General features: G+C 41.2%; 2 protein-coding genes across 6 annotated transcripts in view; one reads left to right on the top strand and one right to left on the bottom strand.

Moving 5' to 3' along the window:
- EPHA6 (EPH receptor A6) overlaps positions 1 to 19,306 on the bottom strand; it is an 861,217-nt gene that overhangs the window by 225,906 nt on the left and 616,005 nt on the right. For 4 of the 5 annotated variants that reach the window (XM_048870007.2, XM_048869987.2, XM_048869973.2 and 1 more), the window contains 2 exons: positions 2,326 to 2,373; positions 1,741 to 1,903 (listed from right to left, as the gene is read on the bottom strand). In XM_048870007.2, coding sequence (XP_048725964.1) covers positions 1,741 to 1,903; positions 2,326 to 2,373 — 211 coding nt within the window. The remainder of the gene's footprint in view (positions 1 to 1,740; positions 1,904 to 2,325; positions 2,374 to 19,306) is intronic. The other variant, XM_048869981.2, reaches the window with a different exon arrangement.
- On the top strand, positions 15,603 to 17,708 carry LOC125645071 (uncharacterized). Its single transcript, XM_048870021.2, has 2 exons — positions 15,603 to 16,519; positions 17,108 to 17,708. Exons 1-2 carry the CDS (start codon positions 15,937 to 15,939, stop codon positions 17,647 to 17,649), a joined length of 1,125 nt encoding a protein of 374 aa, XP_048725978.2. The 5' UTR covers positions 15,603 to 15,936; the 3' UTR covers positions 17,650 to 17,708.

Here is a 19,306-nt window from a genome sequence, read left to right on the forward strand (position 1 = left end):
ATGGCGGTTTGAACTGCTGTAGACCTCAGACATTTGGGATGAGGTTGTCTGGTCAGAGTGATTGTATATACCAAAACCACACTTGTAATGACACCGTCATCTGGATCTGAATGCATGAGCCTATACTGTTTCAGCTAAAGGGCCAAGGATAAACTTTTCAAAAGCATATAAATGACTTAGGAGCCTGAGTCACATTTTTCAAAAATAACTTAGGCACTTTGGTTATTCATATAGCTTTATTCCTATTTTTCAGTGGTCAAACTAAAAAAGTAAAATATATATTTTGGGTCAAACAAAACATGTTTCATTTTCAAAATTTTGATTTTTTTACCTTTTTGAAAAAATAAAAGTGAAGTAAAATTCAAAAGTTGAAGTGTTTCATTTCAAAAATGTCAAACCAAAACATTTAGAAGTATGCAGATATTTTGAAAATCCCACTTGGCGCCTATCTGCATCTTAAGGTACTTAGATACCTTCAAAAATCTGGCCCTAGCTTATTTTTGAAAATGGTATTTAAGAGTTTAAGGCGTAGGGGCACTTTAGGTATTTTTACCCTAAGTCCATTAGTGTAAAGTCAGGAGCAGTCTCAATGTTTATCTGCGATATTATGTATGAAAGGGATTAGCTATCAACTACTGTCTAGAGAGGCAAATTTAAATTGAATTGACATTTTAGTAACTAATTCTTTACATTCTTAGCTTCTGAATTGCTTTTGGTTGAATGGTCACCAACAGTCCCATAACCTTTGACTGGTAAACAGTTTGTCTGGATGCCAAGGATCCTTAGTTCCATATTGGTACAAAAGTCACTTTCCAAGAATACTATAGAATTAGAATACATTTGCCACTTTGTCATAGCATTTCAACTTGTGATTCAGCTGATCATTCCTGGATAAATTTGAAACCTCTATGTTAAATACATTCATTTACATTTTGTCAGCAACATTATACGACCCTCTTGATAAGATTTCTGTAATTTCTTATTCATCTATGAAGTCTATTTTGAAAACTTATACATTTATAAGAAGACTTCAGTCTGTACTTCAGCTTAAGCAGCATGAAGTTCAACACATTAATGAGACATGGTATGGGTAAGTGGTTAATTAATGTAATTTCACTAATGAATGTTTTTAATGTGGTATGTATACTAATTTTCTATCCAATATTTACAAACATCCTAACTGGGATTGTAATGGGGGCTTGGGTTTCATTACAGAAGTTGTTCACAGATCTTTTTGTGGCTTTTTATATGCTTGCTTCTTATTTGGGTATTTAGCAGACTTACTGTTTGATTGGATATACACATAAATGTTTCCATTACATTATTCTTAGATAATGGGAGTAGAGAAAGCCAACAGATGAAAGGCTCTCTGTGAGAAAATGTCAGGTTCTACTCTGCTGGCATCCATATCTTGTGGGTCTTATAAGCTCCATTTCAGGAGGATAAAAGATGGAAAGTCTCTAGGGAAAGAAAGGGGTTGGAGGATGAGGAAATCTTGCAAGGAAAAAAAAATCCTTCAATGTTCTTCTTGGGCTGATTTTTATTTTTGTTGTTCCTGAGTTCAATATACAGGGAACCCCTCAAAAGGGGATGTGTGTAATTGGTTTACATTAACCCAGTGGGCATTCTGTGTTGTGTATGTGGTGAATACTCAGCTCATTCGCATTCCCAAAGTCTGACTGACTTAGAATTAGATACTACTTCTACTGTAGTCAGTTTTCTCCCTTCTGTAAGACTTACTTTCATCTCCAGTTTCAAATTCAAACTTCTGGCTATAGCCGCTGTATCCTGCTGCAGTCCTGACTCTGATATGAAATATATATTTGGTGGCTGGCTTGAGACCTGTGATGATAACACTTGGAGCCTTGGACCTTGTGGAGGAATAGCTGAGCTGCTCATGCTCCTGAGGGACAAAAGAGGGGAGAAATGATATCAAGTTGAGTTGTGCAAACTTTGTAATAACAATAGTCCAAATAGAAAGCTCTGCTTTTTTCTAATGAATGTAAAATCTGTTCATAAAAGGAGGTGCAGGTATGAATTCTGGTTCTCTGATATTGTGCTATTATCACAACGTATGACATGACTTTGGATCAGAAATATTTTAAGAAATTTTGCTTATTCTTTCATACAGTGCACATTGTACCTTTGTGATTTGGGTTAGAAATATACTGTAGTCAAAATAATATGGTATTAGTACATGACTACATTCACAGAAAATGGCAGCTGAAATGGCAGCTACATATTTTGCACAATGGACAAATTAGAAGTTCCATAAGTACTAGTAAAGTGTAAAGATGTGGGAGTATTCAAATACCCGCTACTCACTTCTACCCGCAGGTAGTGCCAAAATGCCGGCGCTATCCGTGGGTAGGCCTGTAGGTAAAAGAAAATATAGATTAACTTTTTTTTAGTTTGAAAACTTCTATCATGGATCAACTGCTTTGTTGTTGCTGAACTTAATTTTTCTCTCCAGTTAGCTGTAATGTGATTGTATATAAATTCCCTGGCACACTATAAAGAAAAACATTCTTTGCAGAATTCCCATGTTAAGTATTTTCCAGCCGATTCTGGGAGTTGTTGAGAACCCCCAACTCCTACTGAAGTCACAGGGAGTTACGTGCTCAGCATGTCTCAAGATCAGGTCTTTAGTAGAAAGGTTCACTCTGTCAGACTGCTGCACAAACTCAGTATTATGTAGTTTTGCACACAGAGCATGCTGATGATAGTTCCATATTTTTAGGACACAGGGAGGGTGTCATGACAGAGCTGAAGCAGAACTGTCCATGGTACTCTCAATAATACAAAAGCAGTACTCACAGAGCACCACAAATGTATACATGCACGGATATTATGCTATGTGACATATTAAGTTATTCAAAAGTTGTTTCTAGCTTGTTAACGTGGAGAAGATACAGCAGGGAAAAGAGCAGCTTGCAGTTACATTGCAGAAATTTACTACTTTTGAACAATATACCTATGCTTTTACATGAAGCAGGGTATGGCAAACATATTAAGCCAGATTCATCCCTGATGGAACCTCATTGAGTTCAATGTAGTTACCCCACAGATGAATTTAGCATCAGTGCTTCCACTGGCCGGGATACAGCAAAATCAACTAACTAAACCACATCAGGATTTCATACAGATAAGTGCTGGTATTTGGGGTTGGGGAAACATCAACAGAAATGTAAGATTATTACAACCAATGCCCACTGTCCAAATTCTGGAGATAATTTGAGAAACTGTATTAAGAGAAAATCCTCAAGTTGCTACTTATTTAAAGCTGACTGTTTGAAATTTTGAAATAAGAACCAGTGCTACATAACAGAAAAACAAAATATGTAACATGTAAAATATATATGTACAGATGGAGAGAGAATACAGATTATACAAACAAACAACAGAATTTTAAAAACTGATAGACTGGTATGCTATGGTATCAAAAGGCAAAAGGATTCTGCTAAATCTCACACAAATTTTAACCATTTTGTTTAGGTCAATTTTGTGACCCTTAAACTTCTATTTTCTGTAAAGTTTGACAAAATTGGCTATTTTCCCATCAAGAGAGGCAAAAATGCTAATTTTGATTTTCAAAGCTGCTGAATAGAGTCACTTTTTGTTTGAGAATGGGCTCTCTTTAATTGGAAAAAGAGTAGCTGAGAAAAGAATCTGATTTTGCTTTGGAGAAACGGGACAGCTTTCAGGATTGCAAAAAAATGAAGACCTTTCCCTGCCCCCACCCCTGCACATATTAAACAGTACCCTGTTTCACTGTAGATGTTGCTATAGAGCAACACTGTAGCTTATACATAAAAATAGTAGGCTAGAGATGAGGTAGATACCGGTATCATTAAAAAACTGGACAAGTTTTTGTGACAGTCATAATAGAAAACATTTTGTAGTCATCATCAGATCTAGTATTTAATTGGTTAGTGGCATGAGATTTTTGTTTATAGACCTGATGCTGGTTTTATTGACGTCAATGGGAATTTGATCACTGACTATTGTAAAATAAGAATTTTGATAGTGTTTTTAAAATTGTACCTGTGTCCAGAAAACTTGGTATTTGCTACATTTTATAAATTAAAAGAAACTGTGGTTGCCATTAAGAAGTCAGCATTTGCCAAAAGATACTACAGTATTTCCCTACACTTGCAATAGGAAATAATTGTGATAATTGTGTGAATCTCTTGGCAAACATTGCTTTTTTATTGCTGATCACGGTGTGTCCTTTGGTCTAAGAAGAGGTTTATTTAAATTTGAACTATTACACCCATCATAATGTGACTACTACCATGAAGGAGTTTATGAAGTCTTTTCTGTAGCAATTTAAACAATTGTTAAGAAGCAAGTAGACATGATTGCTTCTATTCATAAATGACTTGTATTCCATGTAAGGTTAAATTTCGCCATTAACATGATGCCCTACCACAGTAAAACCATGGGAGAGGGTTCAGAGAGAAGAAGTCTTCAAGGATCCCCTTGCTGATACTTCCACCATACACATTGTGCCTTTGGGGTGGTAAAATATGGAGCCAATGTCATGGCCTGGGCCATCCCTGTAAAGGCCATGTTCCTTTGTACCAGCTTTGGTCTCTGGTTCTTAAGGCCTGTGATGATAACACATGAAGCGTTGGCTACCAGGGACTCTCTCAGCTTTAGTTGTCCCCAAGGACACTGAGGAGCTCAGTGGACAATATAACATAGTAACAGTTTGTATTATCTTTTCCAAGAATTTCTGCAGGGCTTGAGGTACATGTGGGTGTGGGGCAATAGAACAAATTTTGTGCCCTGATCTTCCCTGTCCACAAAGCATATGCTTGCATGGAGGAGCACAGGGTCACAGAGGGGCTTTTGGAAGAGTCCATAATAGGGGGAAAATAGTGCTGCGGAAATGTCAAACTTTTTTGCAGGGAAAGATAAAAGGCATGCAGATGGTCTCCCCTCTGTATATGGATCTGGGTCAATATGAAACAAGTATAGTGTTCCTTAATGTTAATAATAATACTTCACTGTAGTTTTCAGTCAGTTTGGATACTTATCAGAAACTTAATTAGGGAGAACACACAGGCTGAAGGTGTGAAGCCTGAGTTAAAGAGGTAAATACAGTGTAAACCAGAAAAGTACCTAATGCTAGCTCACAACCAAAAATATGAAGTTCTGAGTGCCTAAGCGCTCCTCCTCATAACAAATTTAACTTGGCCAAAATATACAAGGCAAAAATAAACTAACCCCAAACCCTATTAATGGCATTATAATACCAGGATAAATAGTTTAAGACTGTCCAAAAACTTAGGTAGAAAATATGCTATCAACCGTACATGTGGTACCTTTTACTCTCTCTTTATTTCTAAGGAAATATTCTCTCTCCAGGTAAGAGCATATGAACATAAGAGCTACCATACTGAGTCAGACCATGGTCCTTCTTTCCTAGTATCCTGTTTCTGAAAGTGGTCTGTTCCAGAGCTTCAGGGGGAGTGCACAGAAGAAGGCATTTACGGAGTGTTCCACCCTGTCTTCTGCTCCTTGCTTCTGGTAGTCAGAAGTCTGATGTTGTCCCAAGCATGGGGTTGCGTCCCTGACCATCTTGGCTAATAGCCATTAATGAACCTATCCTCCCTGAACTTATCCAATTTTTTTTAAAAACCCAATTTTACTCTTGGCCATCACAACATTCCATGGCAATGAGTTCCACAGGTCAGTTGTGCATTGTGGGGAAAAGTGCTTCCTCTTATTTGTCTTAAACCTGCTGCTTATAAATCCCATCAAGTGACCCCTGCTCTTTGTATTATGTAAATAACAATTCTCTATTCATTTTTCCACACCGTTCATGATTTTACAGACCTCTATCAGATTCCCCTTTAGTCATCTTTTTTCTAAGCTGAAGAGCCCTAAATCTTTTTAGTCTCTCCTTACATGGAAGCCATTCCATAACCTTGATCGTCTTCATTGCCCTTCTCTGAACCTTCTCCAGTTCCGCTATATCCTTTCTGAGTTGGAGTGACCAGAAGAGGACAGAGTATGCAAGGGGTGGGCACACCTTGACATTACGGTATTTTCTGTCTTATTTTATACCCTTAGTAATTTAGTAGTAGTAGTAATTGTCAATTGAAAGGAAATTGCTCACTCTGGAGCCGATTTTCAGAAAAGCAGAGCATACACAACTTCCATGGAAGTCAATAAGGGCTGTGAGTATAGAACCTTACAGAATCAACCGCTGGGTTACCATCATCATGGTACAAGAACCTGAATTAGTACAGAATATCCAGATTCTGGACTTTATACAAGGCCAAGGACACTTTTCCAAATTCCATATCCAAAGGAAAATTGCTTTTGTTTTCTGACTTTCTAGATCAACAGTTTTCTTGGGAGGGCCACTGGTATGATTGTACAAAAGTGTGCAGTGGCACTGATGGCCCAATACTAGACACACTGAGGTGGAGTTCTGGCATTAATGTAAGAAGTACAGGATCAGACTGTGAAAATAATGGAAAGCTTGTTGTTTTTACAGTTCATCACAATAGCTACATCTCTCCCATCAACATAAACAGTCTATAATGAAGTAATTCTCTTGTATGGCATTGTCAGAGCAACTGGTTGTTATTCACTATGTGCCTCCATGAACAGGACATTAAGTTCATGATTCACATTATGATTTCCTATCTGGCCAAAAGAAAGGGGATTCTCTCTGCTGACATTTAAAATATGCTCTTGAATACAAAATCTTCCAGACACCAACCACGTCAATATATTGCTTTCTATATTTTCCCCCATCTGACCAGAGAGAGAGAAACAGCACAAAAATGAAAAATTTCTATGTTTCTATAGGTGAACTATTAATAGAGATAAAGTAGGATGTGGTAACATCTTCTCTTTTTAGCTTTAGATAGTGATCACAATGAGTAAAATGCTCATTATGTGGATGACACAAAAGTATACCAAATTAGGAATATCTCAGGGCTTGGATACACTATGGAATACAACATTATACTGCCAATAATAACTTACATGCAATAACGCTCAGCTAGCTTTTAGATTAATTTTGCCAGTAAAGAACCGATATGCTTCAGCCACTTTCAGACATGTGGGTTTTGTCACCCTTCATAGATGAATGACAGAGAGAAATGTATCGCTAACTAAACTACAATCAGCACTTTAATTTACAAATGGAAAGATAACCAAGTACTCTTTGCTATTATTTTAAATTATATAACAGTAGTCCAAGAATTACCCCTCTCCTCCAAATTACTCAGCCAGCCAGTTAAAGAAAAGACATCTGACCAAAAGAGCCAAAGGGAAGGCTAGAACTTTTTAAAATTGGGAAGGAAGCTTTCCCTTTCTGTCTGTGGTTGCTCTCTCTGGGCTGAAGAGATGGGGCAACAGGAATGCTATGTAAAGTTTGAACCAGATATGAAAATAATCAGATCGTATCTAGAACTACTTTTAACAACCCACATATGTAAGTAAATTAGGATTGTTTAGAAAGACGTGATTAGGTTTATTTCTGTTTATTTTTTAAGGCTTGTGGACTCCTCTGTGATAGCCTCAGATGCTTTTGTTTGCTTGTAACCTTTAAGCTGAACCCCCAAGAAAACTGTTTTGAGTGCTTGTCATAAATATAAAGGGAAGGGTAAACCCCTTTAAAATCCCTCCTGGCCAGAGGAAAAATCCTCTCACCTGTAAAGGGTTAAGAAGCTAAAGGTAACCTCGCTGGCACCTGATCAAAAAGACCAATGAGGAGACTAGATACTTTCAAAAGCTGGGAGGAGGGAGAGAAACAAAGGGACTGTGTCTGTCTGTATGCTGCTTTTGCTGGGGATAGACCAGGAATGGAGTCTTAGAACTTTAGTAAGTAATCTAGCTAGGTATGTGTTTAGATTATGATTTCTTTAAATGGCTGAGAAAAGAACTGTGCTGAATAGAATGACTATTCCTGTCTGTGTGTCTTTTTTGTAACTTAAGGTTTTGCCTAGAGGGATTCTCTATGTTTTGAATCTAATTACCCTGTAAGGTATCTACCATCCTGATTTTACAGAGGTGATTTCTTTACTTCTATTAAAAGTCTTCTTGTAAGAAAACTGAATGCTTTTTCATTGTTCTAAGATCCAAGGGTTTGGGTCTGTGGTCACCTATGCAAATTGGTGAGGATTTTTACCAAACCTTCCCCAGGAAGTGGGGTGCAAGGGTTGGGAGGATTTTGGGGGGAAATACGTGTCCAAACTATGTTTCCCAGTAAACCCAGTTAGAGTTTGGTGGTGGCAGTGGAGATCCAGGGACAAAGGATAAAATTAATTTGTACCTTGGGGAAGTTTTAACCTAAGCTGGTGAAAGTAAGCTTAGGAGGTTTTCATGCAGGTCCCCACATCTGTATCCTAGAGTTCAGAGTGGGGGAGGAACCTTGCCAGTGCTTAATTTTTGGAATTGCTCTTTTAAAATCTAGCAAAAGCCTAAAATCCAGACGTATTTTTTCTTTTTTCTTTTAATAAAATTTACCTTTTATAAGGACACAATTTGGATTGTTGTGTCCTAAAAGGTTTGTGCCTATGCTGTTTGATTAGCTGGTGGCAACAACTAATTTCCTTTGTTTTCTTCTCAGCTCTTCCCTGCAGCAGGGATGAAAGGGCTTGAGGTACCCCACGGGGAGGAATTCCCCAGTGCGCCTTGCTGAGTTCAAAGGGGTTTTTTTGCATTTGGGTTGTGGCAGCGTTTACCAAGCCAAGGTCAGAGAAAAGCTGTAACCTTGGGAGTTTAATACAAGCCTGGAGTGGCAAGTATTAATTTTTAAAATCCTTGCGGGCCCCCACCTTCTCTACTCAAAGTGCCAAGTGGGGATTCAGCCTTGACAATGTGGCACATGGGTTTTGGAAGCCTGCCTCTGCAAACATACTCATTGTGATTCAAAACTTTCAAATTTGCGTGTGCAAAAAGAATTCACTTATACAATAACTGGCCATTTACACATGTAGTCAGCTGTTCTGTTTGCTAATGTAGGTTGGAACTATTGTGTCCACAAATGGAAATATGCCCTTAAATTATATTCCCCCTTCTCAGTACTTTCAAGGCACTATACAATATTGTGTGTATATATATATATACATGGGGGCCATCATTTTCTCCTGAGTACAGGTCACAATGTCAGAGCTGAATAAATACTATGTTATAGTAAAGAATAATATTACAGGGTTCTGCCACTTATAGTTTATCAATGTTTATTTAAAATCAATGAATGATGAACACAGAAAAGTGTAAAAGAACAATCTAATATTTTCTACTTTCCTGGGTGTATCAACCTGATGGATACATGTAGATGTGGCTGTTGAGAGAAGCAGCAGTCTCGAAAGGAATCACCTAAACCTTGGGAGCAAGGAACGCCTATTAATCAAATCTCTGTGGGCATGCGAAAGGGGAACCTCACATCTCTTCTTCAGTTTCCTCATCTGTAAATTGGAGATAATGCTCGAAAGGGTGATGTGAATGTAATTAGTGAACATTTTCATAGCCATAAAATACAGCACATACTTGTGATAGATGTGACATCTTGGGAGCATGAAAATTTCAAAAGGCTGTTATACGGAGATGTGCCAGATGCCATAGGCACTGGGATTAGTAACAAACTTGTGTATCTATGAATATTATATGAAACTTTGGGCACTAGGGATTGTATACTAGCTTCACAGCAAGTTACCAAGCTTCCACAAGGAACTAAAACAAGTGAGGAGTAATTACCGCAGATCTTGAGAGAGAAGGAAACAACTCCAGAGAAGAACCTCTCCCTGGGATAAATTGCAGATGCTGGTTCAGCCCAGTTCAAGAGGGCCAGGAGACAAACAAAGATCTTGTGATATCAAGGGCCAGCCTGAACTGTTGGAGGGGACCCTCATTTTGATCCAAAAACTGACCTGAGAATGTAACCAAAAGGTCACCGCCCTGCTAGAAGGGTGTGAAGAACTGGACCCTTCCTGGGTCTCCATTTGGAAGATGGCTGACACGTGGTAACCTTAGCATGCAGGGAAACTGTTTACTGGTTTATGACAGGTTTTCTCTGTAATGCATTTGTCCTAAAATAAATGTACGAGGTTTTGTGAAAGCTGCTGGTCACTGGGTACCACGGTCACTGTCCCTAGAGAGAGTGCAAGCTGCAGGTGCTAGACTAATGTCAGACTTGCTGGGATAATCACAGTGAATTGTAGGGGAACTGCAAGACCAAATTTTTGGTCTGGAGGGATAGGGATTTGGGTCCTTGCTCACAGAGAAGTAATGGCTAGAGGCCAGAAACCTAAAGGGATGCCCTGGAGGAGACCTGGATGGGGAAGAGGTGTAGTTAACATCACCAGAATTGTAACCATGATCACAGGAAGCAAAGGTCTTTGAAAGATGGAAAGTCTTGAGCTAGTTAGAAAGTCTACCCGTAGAAGGCAGGGAGTCAGCAGAAGCTGAAACTGTGTGTGATGTCTCTTCGGGAGAAGAGACCAGAAGAGTTTGATGTTATAAGCCACCACATGTGTATTTTTTATTTTTGTTTGTTTTTGTTCTAATATCTGTCACTAATCTGATCTATAACTGTTTAGGTGCCTGAAATATTGAAGTGGGCTTTACCACTTTGGCCATTCAGTACTTTTATATTTTGATTGTCTGTCAGTCAGTTCATCACTCTTTCCATAAGTAAGCAAAGCTGTCAACAGGAAAGGGGTAGAATGGATAACCAATCTAAAGAAAATACAGAGAGGTCAGAACCCAGCCAAACATCACTTTAATTGGATTATATACCAGGAAAGGCTGAGGTGAAGTGAGGTGAGCCATGAACAGGAGAACATAAAATGGAGAAAGAAAGGGACAGGGTGACTCCAAAAGGTGCTTGAAATCTCACCAGCACAATGAATAATGTGGACTAAGTGAGAGAGGGTGTGTTATTAAAGGTTAAATAATGTGGAGGGCCAAGAAGAAATCAGGGTATAAGGACATTAGATAAGATATTATAAATCACATTGACAAGATGATCACATTGGGAGGAATAAAGTTAAATCTATGCCTTAAATCAATTATGGAAAATCTGCAATCAGAATACAGTAAAGAGGGTGGGGCATCTGTTTTGAAAATGCGAGCCTAGTCTGTATATTGACAAACATATACTCTCCAACAGCCATAAATTATTCTACTCATGCATCTTTTCTAATTTAAAATACCTGTATTTACTAAAGAAAACTTTTGAATCAACATTTTAAAGACTGCTCTTCAGTTTGGCAGGCCAAAAAGTCAGAGACATTAGCAGTATTGCCAATCTCAACACATGAATCTAGCACCCCAAATCATGAGAATGGTTTATAAAAATCTGAGATTAAAAAACAAAATAAAACAAAAATAATTGGAGGTTCTTTTGTTTGCCTTCCAGTTTTTAAAGCCTGGAGGTCATGTTTTCATGCTTTTCTCTGGACCTATCAGGGTTAAAAACATTTTTCTTTAAGTGAAAGCTCAGATTATCACATTCACAAGATTGCAGGAGTTGTGGTTTTAAGCATAACACCAATTATCATGAGATTCATGAAAACAATCATGGGAGTTGGCAACATAGATTCAGCCAAACCAACCATAAGTGACACCACAAAGCCTAAACAACAGACTGCTACAACAGCAGAACCCCAGTATGACTTCAGGTGTCATTCCTAGCTTCAAATTAGCATTGCCTCAGTTACAAGGACCACAAATCAAGCTTTACTCACACTGTGCTTTTTTTACCTACAAATCACCTCGGACATGGGTTCTAAAATTTATCGGTAAAGAATCCGGGACTACAAATTTGTGAGCCCTCAGAGACACGTCACCAGGCTTGTAGTGTAGAAAAGATAAACTACAATTGAGAACGGTACTATTCTTGGTGGAAGAGTCACCTATGTTACATTTTGCATTATTAATTTGAACATTATCCTATGAAAAGTTCACATATATAGCCAAACAGTAGAAAGAAGAATTCTGTGCAAAACAACCTATCATCTCGGTTGTTTTACTAGCAGAATATCAAATATGATTATTTAACAGCAGAGGGCTGACCAGAGTTCCTGTTCATTTCAATGAATTCTGAATATAAGGACAGTTAACTTTACGTACTTAATGTCCTGGGGATAATGTCTATATGTCCTACAGCACTCTTTGTCAACATTCTTACCTAAAAGGTTTTATCACCTCAGAAATTAAGATGATTCACATCATTGTGTGCAAAAATCAACATTTTATTCAATTTACTCCTTACTGTGAGATCTTGGGGTAAATTTTCCATTTTAATTTGTTAAAGTTCCTCACTTTTGCAAAGTTGCCTGACTTACTTTTCTGGCGTTTTATTCCTTTATGTATTATAGCTGTCTGCATTTCATTGTTCTATTTGTGAAAATTCAATAAGAAAAAATTAATTACCAGATACAGGAGGTGGATGTAGTGATCAGATTAAGAGGGGGATTAATGTACTACACTACACTGACCATTCCCTACATGTAATAAAAAAGCAGATAGATAGGCAATTGTGAGTTCTCTTTCTTTCCTCTTCATTTATTTTATTTAAGAACAGTGGTACAGTAAAGCTGAAGCACAGAAGTTGTGAATTATAGATTCATAGATACAGGGAAGAGAGAAAGAACAGAAGAAGTCAGGAGTCCATTATAAATATCAAAATTGGGAACCTTTAATTTAAGATCATAGAAAACTTACAGAGTTTCAATAACATCAATCACATGAAATTAGCCCCCCTTCAAAAAATCCAAACCTATGGCAAAAAAGACACGTAGCTGAAATCCTTCAACTGAAATCTAACAAGCATTAGAGCAAACTCCTAACACATACTGAACTCCTAAGCCACTAATGTGCTAAACATAACTTCTAAAATGTAGTGAGCCACTTCTGCTGGAGACCAGCTTCATAGTCCCTTGACTCTCTCCAATTCGCCTTTTTAAAATGCACGCTTGCACACACACGTTTTTCTTCTGGCTACAATTAAGGGACCACCACCATAAAACCCCTTATAGCAACCAAATGAATTAGTTAACAATTTTCCATTTTTCATAGGGGAACTGCAGTGCTGCTTTCCTTGCAACACTGAATTCCTAACATGAGATAGTACTGCATAAATATATAAATACAAATACATTAGAAGCAAAAGACCAAGGACAAGGTAGGCCAGTTACTCAATGGAGGGGGGGAACAATAACAAAATATGGAAATAGCAGAGGTGCTTAATGACTTCTTTGTTTCGGTTTTCACTAAGAAGGTTGGTGGTGATTGGACGTCTAACATAGTGAATGCCAATGAAAATGAGGCAGGATCAGAGGCTCAAACAGGGAAAGAACAAGTTAAAAATTAGTTAGATGTCTTCAAGTCACCAGGGCCTGATGAAATGCATCCTAGAATACACAAGGAGCTGACTGATGAGATATCTGAGCCATTCGGGATTATCTTTGAAAAGTCATGGAAGACAGGAGAGATTCCAGAAGACTGGAAAAGGGAAAATATAGTGCCCATCTATAAAAATGGAAAAAAGGACAACCCGGGGAATTACAGACCAGTCAGCTTAACTTCTGTGCCCGGAAAGATAATGGAGCAAATAATTAAGCAATTCATTTGCAAACATCTAGAAAATAATAAGGTGATAAGTAACAGTCAGCATGGGTTTGTCAAGAACAAATTGTGCCAAACCAACCTGATCGTTTCTTTGACAGGGTAACAAGCCTTGTGGATGGGGGGAAACTATAGACGTGCTATCTCTTGACTTTAGTAAGGCTTTTGATACTGTCTCGCATGACCTTCTCATAAACAAATTAGGGAAATGCAATCTAGATGAAGTTACAATAAGGTGGGTGCATAACTGGTTGGAAAACCATTCCCAGAGAGTAGTTATCAGTAGTTCACAGTTATGCTGGAATGGCATAACGAGTGGGGTCCTACAGGGATCAGTCCTGGCTCCGGTTCTGTTCAATATCTTCATCAATGATTTAGATCAGGGATCGGCAACCTTTGGCATATGGCCTGCCTGGGTAAGCCCCTGGTGGGCCGGGCCAGTTTGTTTACCTGCCCCTGATCGCAGCTCCCACTGGCCGCGGTTCACTGCTGCAGGCCAATGGGGACTGCGGGAAGCGGCGCAGGCTGAGGGATGTGCTGGCTGCTGCTTCCCACAGCCCCCACTGGCCTGGAGCGGCGAACCGCAGCCAGTGGGAGCGGCGATCAGCTGGACCTGCAGACGCGGCAGGTAAACAAACCGGCCTGGCCCGCCAGGGGGCTTACCCTGGCAGGCCGTGTGCCAAATGTTGCCGATCCCTGATTTAGATAATGGTATAGAGAGTACACTAATAAAGTTTGCGGATGATACCAAACTGGGAGGGGTTGCAAGTGCTTTGGAGGATAGGATTAAAATTCAAAATGATCTGGAAAAAACTGGAGAAATGGTCTGAAGTAAATAGGATGAAATTCAAGAAGGACAAATGCAAAGTACTCCATTTAGGAAGGAACAATCTGTTGCACACATACAAAATGGGAAATGACTGCCTAGGTAGGAGTACTGCGGAAAGGGATCTGGGGGTCATAGTGGACCACATGCTAAATATGAGTCAACAGTGTAACGCTGTTGTAAAAAAACCAATCATCATTCTGGCATGTATTAGCAGGAGTGTTGTAAGCAAGACATGAAAGGTAATTCTTCTGCTCTACTCTGTGCTGATTAGACCTCAACAGAAGTATTGTGTCCAGTTCTGGGCACCACATTTCAGGAAGGATGTGGACAAATTGGAGAAAGTCTGGAAAACAGCAACAAAAATGATTAAAGGTCTAGAAAACATGACCTATGAGGAAAGATTGAAAAAACTGGGTTTGTACAGTCTGGAAAAGAGAAGACAGAGAGGGGACATGACAGTTTTCAACAGTTTTCAAGTAAATACAAGATTGTTACATGGAGGAGGGAGGAAAATTGTTCTTCTTAACCTCTGAGAATAGGACAAGAAGCAATGGGCTTAAATTGCAGCAAGGGAAGTTTAGGTTGGACATTAGCAAAAACTTTCTAACTGTCAGAGTCATTGAGCACTGGAATAAATTGCCTAGGGAGGCTGTGGAACCTCCATCTTGGAGATTTTTAAGAGCAGGTTAGACAAACACCTCTCAGAGATGGTCTAGATAATACTTAGTCCTGCCATGAGTGCAGGGGACTGGATTAGATGACCCGTCGAGGTCCCTTCCAGTCCTATGATTCTATGAAATAAAAGCACTGACAAGTCCCTTTCACACGACCCAACATGGAGTCCAATAGGCAGTAGGAAACACTATGATGTCTTTTTGTTCCTAGGAAAACTTTACTACAAAACATTGTTCTAAGGTAAGAATGCCTCCATATCTACTCTCTAAAGTAAAGAATGAATAAGTGCAGACTGCAGCATGTACTCTGTAGCTGGGTTCTCCTGTCTCATCTTTATCTTGGAATACAACATATAATTCAATAAATAGATTTTAATGAAAATAATGTGCTTTGTTAAATTAACTGTTGCACAGATCTGTACTCCCCTCACCACGCCAGCCCCTCACTGCTCTTTGGGTGCAATCCTACCAACACTTAGCCCTGGTCTACACTAGGACTTTAGGTCGAATTTAGCAGCGTTAAATCGATTTAAACCTGCACCCGTCCACACAATGAAGCCCTTTATTTCGACTTAAAGGGCTCTTAAAATCGATTTCCTTACTCCACCCCTGACAAGTGGATTAGCGCTTAAATCGACGTTGCCGGCTCGAATTTGGGGTACTGTGGACACAATTCGATGGTATTGGCCTCCGGGAGCTATCCCAGAGTGCTCCATTATGACCGCTCTGGACAGCGCTCTCAACTCAGATGCACTAGCCAGGTAGACAGGAAAAGAACCGCGAACTTTTGAATCTCATTTCCTGTTTGGCCAGCGTGGCAAGCTGCAGGTGACCATGCAGAGCTCATCAGCACAGGTGACCATGATGGAGTCCCAGAATCGCAAAAGAGCTCCAGCATGGACCGAACGGGAGGTACGGGATCTGATCGCTGTTTGGGGAGAGGAATCCGTGCTATCAGAACTCCGTTCCAGTTTTCGAAATGCCAAAACCTTTCTGAAAATCTCCCAGGGCATGAAGGACAGAGGCCATAACAGGGACACGAAGCAGTGCCGCGTGAAACTGAAGGAGCTGAGGCAAGCCTACCAGAAAACCAGAGAGGCGAACAGCCGCTCTGGGTCAGAGCCCCAAACATGCCGCTTCTATGATGAGCTGCATGCCATTTTAGGGGGTTCAGCCACCACTACCCCAGCCGTGTTGTTTGACTCCTTCAATGGAGATGGAGGCAATACGGAAGTAGGTTTTGGGGACGAAGAAGATGATGATGAGGAGGAGGTTGTAGATAGCTCACAGCAAGCAAGTGGAGAAACCGGTTTTCCCGACAGCCAGGAACTGTTTCTCACCCTAGACCTGGAGCCAGTACCCCCCGAACCCACCCAAGGCTGCCTCCTGGACCCAGCAGGCGGAGAAGGGACCTCTGGTGAGTGTACCTTTTAAAATGCTATACATGGTTTAAAAGCAAGCATGTGAAAGGATTACTTTGCCCCGGCATTTGCGGTTCTCCTAGATGTAGTCCTAAAGCCTTTGCAAAAGGTTTCTGGGGAGGGCAGCCTTATTTCGTCCTTCATGGTAGGACACTTTACCACTCAAGGCCAGTAACACGTACTCGGGAATCACTGTAGAACAAAGCATTGCAGTGTATGTTTGCTGGCATTCAAACAACATCCGTTCTTTATCTCTCTGTGTTATCCTCAGGAGAGTGAGATATAATTCATGGTCACCTGGTTGAAATAGAGTGCTTTTCTTCAGGGGACACTCAGAGGAGCCCATTCCTGCTGGGCTGTTTGCCTGTGGCTAAACAGAAATGTTCCCCGCTGTTAGCCACAGGGAGGGGGGAAGGTTGAGGGGGTAGTCACGCGGTGGGAGGAGGCAAAATGCGACCTTGTAACGAAAGCACATGTGCTATGTATGTAATGTTAACAGCAAGGTTTACCCTGAAAGAGTGTAGCGACTGTTTTATAAAATGTGTCTTTTTAAATACCGCTGTCCCTTTTATTTTCTCCACCAGCTGCATGTGTTTCAATGATCACAGGATCTTCTCCTTCCCAGAGGCTAGTGAAGCTTAGAAAGAAAAAAAAACGCACTCGCGATGAAATGTTCTCCGAGCTCATGCTGTCCTCCCACACTGACAGAGCACAGACGAATGCGTGGAGGCAAATAATGTCAGAGTGCAGGAAAGCACAAAATGACCGGGAGGAGAGGTGGAGGGCTGAAGAGAGTAAGTGGCGGGCTGAAGAGAGTAAGTGGCGGGCTGAAGACAGGGCTGAAGCTCTAATGTGGTGGCAGCGTGATGAGAGGAGGCAGGATTCAATGCTGAGGCTGCTGCAGGACCAAACCAGTATGCTCCAGTGTATGGTTGAGCTGCAGCAAAGGCAGCTGGAGCACAGACTGCCACTGCTGCCCCTCTGTAACCAACCGCCCTCCTCCCCAAGTTCCATAGTCTCCACACCCAGACGCCCAAGAACGCGGTGGGGGGGCCTCCGGCCAACCAGCCACTCCACCACAGAGGATTGCCCAAAAAAAAGAAGGCTGTCATTCAATAAATTTTAAAGTTGTAAACTTTTAAAGTGCTGTGCTTAAAGTGCTGTGTGGCATTTTCCTTCCCTCCTCCACCACCCCTCCTGGGATACCTTGGTAGTCATCCCCCTATTTGTGTGATGAATGAATAACGAATGCATGACTGTGAAGCAGAAATGACTTTATTGCCTCTGCAAGCAATGATTAAAGGAAGGAGGGGAGGGTGGTTAGCTTACAGGGAAGTAGAGTGAACCAAGGGGCGGGGGGGTTCATCAAGGAGAAACAAACAGAACTTTCACACCGTAGCCTGGCCAGTCATGAAACTGGTTTTCAAAGCTTCTCTGATGCGTACCGCGCCCTCCTATGCTCTTCTAACAGCCCTGGTGTCTGGCTGCGCGTAACCAGCAGCTAGGCGATTTGCCTCAACCTCCCACCCCGCCATAAACGTCTCCCCCTTACTCTCACAGATATTGTGGAGCACACAGCAAGCAGTAATAACAGTGGGAATATTGGTTTCGCTGAGGTCTAAGTGAGTCAGTAAACTGCGCCAGCGCGCCTTTAAACATCCAAATGCACATTCTACCACCATTCTGCACTTGCTCAGCCTGTAGTTGAACAGCTCCTGACTACTGTCCAGGCTGCCTGTGTACGGCTTCATGAGCCATGGCATTAAGGGGTAGGCTGGGTCCCCAAGGATACATATAGGCATTTCAACATCCCCAACAGTTATTTTCTGGTCTGGGAATAAAGTCCCTTCCTGCAGCTTTTGAAACAAACCAGAGTTCCTGAAGATGCGAGCATCATGCACCTTTCCCGGCCATCCCACGTTGATGTTGGTGAAACGTCCCTTGTGATCCACCAGAGCTTGCAGCACTATCGAAAAGTACCCCTTGCGGTTTATGTACTCGCCGGCTTGGTGCTCCGGTGCCAAGATAGGGATATGGGTTCCATCTATAGCCCCACCACAGTTAGGGAATCCCATTGCAGCAAAGCCATCCACTATGACCTGCACATTTCCCAGGGTCACTACCCTTGATATCAGCAGATCTTTGATTGCGTGGGCTACTTGCATCACAGCAGCCCCCACAGTAGATTTGCCCACTCCAAATTGATTCCCAGCTGACCGGTAGCTGTCTGGCGTTGCAAGCTTCCACAGGGCTATCGCCACTCGCTTCTCAACTGTGAGGGCTGCTCTCATCTTGGTATTCATGCGCTTCAGGGCAGGGGAAAGCAAGTCACAAAGTTCCATGAAAGTGCCCTTACGCATGCGAAAGTTTCGTAGCCACTGGGAATCGTCCCAGACCTGCAACACTATGCGGTCCCACCAGTCTGTGCTTGTTTCCCGAGCCCAGAATCGGCGTTCCACAGCATGAACCTGCCCCATTAGCACCATGATGCATGCATTGTCAGGGCCCATGCTTTCAGAGAAATCTGTGTCCATGTCCTGATCACTCACGGGACCGCGCTGACGTCGCCTCCTCGCCCGGTATTGCGTTGCCATGTTCTGGTGCTGCATATACTGCTGGATAATGCGTGTGGTGTTTAATGTGCTCCTAATTGCCAAAGTGAGCTGAGCGGCCTCCATGCTTGCCTTGGTATGGCGTCCGCACAGAAAAAAGGCGCGGAACGATTGTCTGCCGTTGCTCTGACGGAGGGAGGGGCAACTGACGACACGGCTTACAGGGTTGGC

Source organism: Caretta caretta, chromosome 1 (assembly GCF_965140235.1).
Source record: "Caretta caretta isolate rCarCar2 chromosome 1, rCarCar1.hap1, whole genome shotgun sequence".
NCBI classification, from domain to species: Eukaryota; Metazoa; Chordata; order Testudines; family Cheloniidae; genus Caretta; species Caretta caretta.

Coding starts and splice junctions, on each gene's coding strand:
- LOC125645071 (XM_048870021.2), top strand. CDS start 15,937: ATGCAGAGCTCATCAGCACAGGTGACCATGATGGAGTCCCAGAATCGC. Junction 16,520..17,107: donor AGGCGGAGAAGGGACCTCTG/GTGAGTGTACCT, acceptor TTTCTCCACCAG/CTGCATGTGTTTCAATGATC.